We start from the raw sequence: 4,275 nt of genomic DNA, 5'->3' as shown, positions 1-4,275 counted from the left end.
TAACTTCCGATTGCCGTCTAATGTGTGTTTTGGCCATGTAATGTTGCTGAAATTAAATATGTTATTACCTCTGAGTCAGAGCAGCGATCATGGAAGAGAGAACACAAGCAGACAGCGCTGGAAGCTGCTAATGCTCATCAGTAAATCAGTGGAAAATAAATAAAATCATGATTCTGTCTGAGCTATGCTGTTTAAAATGAACAATAACTAGTATAAATGTAGCCTAACAGATGTGTAAACTGAAGACTATTTGAGCTTTATTAAAACTATTTTGCACTGATTTATTGTGTTGGTTACATTTTGTTCCTTTGTGCAGTGGCTCAGGAGATGAGTCTTCGAGTTTGTATAAATATCAACAAGCTGAAAAATAAAACCAAAGTTTTTTTTATTTAGATAATGTAATCTTGTTAAAATTTATTTCATAAAATTGGTATCGAAAAAAGTATCGTTCAGGAACCGGTATCGAAGTCAAGGTATCTGTATCGGTATCGGTATCGATATCGAAAATGTTTGAACGATACCCAGCCCTATGTGACTGTTACATTAATTTGGAAACAAAGGTTTACAAGCAACGAATCAGATTTGTCCAAATATTTATTTTAATATTAAGATGTAATTTTCTAATCAGTAACACTGTGGCAAACTAGTAATGTTTTCTTTTCAGGAATTACATTTTTTTTATGAAACTTTTTTCTTCATTTTGATAGCCCCCCCTCAAAATGATGGCATGGTGGACGAGGGAGGCTTTTAGATAATACCGCTCTAGAGATCCTGCTGAGGAGAAGATGAAAAGATTCTCAACGGTGCTAAGAATCTACTCCGCTTTCCAGTTGTGTGCATTTCATTAGAGATCATCATGCAGTTTCATTGAACTCTATATATAGTTTTAAAAGGCTTAAAAGCAATTTCAAATGCTTAACATTTTATGTACACCTTTGTGGCTGATATATGAGACTGAAAGATGTTCCTAAAACAGTCATGAAAGGACTATTAGCCAATAATTATCATATACTGCCTTATATATACTTCTATTATATAGTGGGATCTGCATTGTTCTGAAAGCAGAACTAGTGCTGATATGACCGAAACCTGATGTTCTCCAGTATGGTTTGAGATGTAACGCTTCATTGGAAGCAATAACATCTGACCATCTGTACAAAGAGCTCATGTTGTCAGTGTCACAAATGTGCTTTTTCATTAGTTACATTCAAATGTTACAGAATCTTAAATATTTCATCTTCATTGTATGGTTCCTTGTTTTACATTTATAAAAATCCTAAAACTTTGTTTATTTCCAGGGTTTTGGTTCCCAGAATTTGAATGTGGTCCCAGACTTTACGACCCCACTGTATATATCCTTATATAAATACAAATTGTATATTTCTATTTTGCACATTATAACATTAAATATAATAACTAAACGATGTACTGTATTCCAAGTCATCTCCACTATAGTGGTCATTTGCAGCTCATTTTCCAATTTGCACTTCACCATAATTTATTTATTTAATACATATACTGGTACAAAATGTATAGCCTGAATGCACTGTAAGTCATTTTGGATAAAAGCATCTGCTAAATGCATAAATTATTATTATTATTACAATTATTTGCTACGCTGCTGTATTACTACGACTCGCACTTCTGGTTAGACCTACTCTACACAAGCACAATAAAGTTGAATCGAATCTAATACAATATTTATGATGCAGAAAAATAATATATTTTGAAATTCATATACATTCCCTTCAAAAAAACATCTTTATATATTTTTTTCAGTTGAGTTTATTGTTTTCACATTTCAGTTTTAATTTTAAAGTTTTATAATCTTCTTGTGTGCTTGTCATTTTTCTTAGTTTTTGATTTTTAAATGTCTACATAGTTTTCATTATTTTTTAAATTTTAGTTATTTTAGCACATCAAGGTAACTTAAATTAACTTTTTAATATAAAATAATTTCAAGGTTTTTTTATATTTTATTTTATTTTATTTCATGTTTTAGTTTTGCAAAAAAAATGTTCCCAAAATAATCTTGAAATGACTATTAGCCAATATATATATATATATATATATATATATATATATATGAAATGTATATTAGAAAATATATATATATATATATATATATATATATATATATGTGTGTGTTAATCATATACTTCCTTATATATTATACAGTGGGGTCTGTCATTTTTCTAATGTATTTTTTTTTCATAAGAAACGAACATGAACATTTTAATGGAAAAATAACATGAATCTGTATATCCATATTATATGTCATTCTGCATTATACTATTCTAAACTAAATAACGTACTAAATATCATGTTTTCTGCACTACCACATTAATTTGTTCTGTCATTTGTACCTCATTTTCAAATTTGCACTTTACCATGATTTATCTATAGACTACCACTGTATATCCTTATATAAATACAAATTGTATATTTCTATTTTGCACATTATAACATTAAATATAATACACTATGCTGTAATACTACTTCTGGTTAGACTTGCTCTGCACAAGCAGATAAGGTTGAGTCTAATCTAATAAAATATATATGATGAAGAAATATAAGATTTTGAAATTCACACTGTTCTCTTAAAAGAAAAAAAAACAGTATGCATGAACTATAATCTACATATGAACATGCACTTTTTCTCCCTTTTGAAGTTGATAAACAGAATCAACAGGTGGCATCACCAGGCTGGCTGTCTGCCTATATTCACAATAGGCTACATAACATCAGTGAAGTAATGAAGGTTTGGATGGAGACAGGTTTGATGGATGGTTATGATTATATTCCTACCACAGAACTCGAGGTGTCTCACTGACCAAGATCACAGCACAAAGGCAATGATTTATGTGTCATTATACGATTGCATATGCATAATTGAATCAGTAATGCAAATCATCATCAGCACTTTGTTCCGGTTAATTTGATGGACAGCTTCATAACAACACTGATCAGATTTAAGTGTCACCTACTGTGGGCTCTTTGGATAGAAAGGCAGGGTGACATGATTGAGGTCTTGAATATCAAAGGCTGTAGGTTCGGCAGAGATCGCCTGTCTCTTGGTCCTCTGCTGCTCTTGAAGGACACTCTGCTTGTGGACTTGTTGTGTTGCCGGTCTTATAACGGATCGGTATTTGTCTAACTCATTCTGAAGCTTCTGGATGAGTTCATCTTTCTGGTCCAGCTCCAACTCCAATTCATCAATCAGCGCGTCTCTCTGTCTCAATTCTTCAATCTTCTCCTGTAACGCGTACTGGAGATCGCGTAATGTGCCCATTTCTCCCCACAGTTAACGATCCGGAGTCGTTACCAACTTGGTGAACGGTCAGTTTTCGGTCATGAAATTAAAGCAAACCGCTTTCGGTCGTATTTTCCGTGGTAATGTCGCCCAAAAAATTGCCGCGCCGATCCACCGGCGTGCTTTCGGATTATTTATACCGGAGGAATGCGCGCGGAAACACCCACAGCGTCTGCAAAGATCACATTCGGGAGACGAAGAAGTTTCACAGGGCATTCATTTCTTGTCCAAATACGTCAGTCGCAGCTGTCGAGCGCGAGTGGAACGCCATGAGCGCGCAGTGAACGCGTCGTGAGAGCAGCACGCTCGTGGCTCCCCGATGAGCCAATGAGGAAAGACTCAAGTGCGCACCTGTAACAGCCGCTGAGAGCCTTCAAGTGCGCTACCTTACACAATACACAAGCACGTGAGCGCATTCAAACAGTAGTTTCAATAACAGTTCCTTTACGCTAACTTTACGCACTTCCTAAATTATCCCTATTAAAATACAAATAATTTTTACTCATTTATACTTCGAAAATATGCACATCAGGCATCAAATTAAATATGCACACAGCAAATACCTCACAGAAAATACCTATGCCACGTTTTAATTGAACTTGCTTTTTGCACTTTTTAAGACGTAAAAATGTTTCTCATCATTTACCTTGAATTACAATAAATTCTTTCAAATCTGCTCTAATTTTATGAGTTTTAGCTTGTCAGAAATTATTAAATTCATCCAACGCTCAGAAAGAATCATTGCATTTTAAGAAGCAAGATGTACATTTAGACTGTACATGACCAAAATGTCATTTTCAGATGTTGCAACTATAGTGAAGGTTATTTCAAATCATATTTAAAAAATAATAATAATAATTCCCATTGGCTATAAGCCAATTAATGCATTAATTAATTTTGGTAGTTAGGAAATCATAATTACTAAAAACTTAAATCTATTGTAATTTATCTTTTTATTATTA

General features: G+C 33.3%; 1 protein-coding gene across 2 annotated transcripts in view; it reads right to left on the bottom strand.

Annotated features, from left to right (window-relative positions):
• The window catches only part of prkg1 (protein kinase cGMP-dependent 1), a 147,875-nt gene that overhangs the window by 137,372 nt on the left and 6,228 nt on the right, over positions 1-4,275 (bottom strand). The window contains exon 1 of one of the 2 annotated variants that reach the window (XM_016495475.1): positions 2,988-3,597. The exons of the other annotated variant lie outside the window; for it this stretch is intronic. Coding sequence (XP_016350961.1) covers positions 2,988-3,292 — 305 coding nt within the window. The 5' untranslated portion in view covers positions 3,293-3,597. Of the gene's footprint in view, positions 1-2,987; positions 3,598-4,275 lie in introns of those variants that run through there. 2 annotated transcript variants of the gene reach the window in all.

This window comes from Sinocyclocheilus anshuiensis, unplaced genomic scaffold (assembly GCF_001515605.1).
Source record: "Sinocyclocheilus anshuiensis isolate Anshui unplaced genomic scaffold, SAMN03320099.WGS_v1.1 scaffold466, whole genome shotgun sequence".
NCBI lineage: Eukaryota > Metazoa > Chordata > Actinopteri > Cypriniformes > Cyprinidae > Sinocyclocheilus > Sinocyclocheilus anshuiensis.
This window is presented reverse-complemented; position numbering and strand designations above follow the sequence as displayed.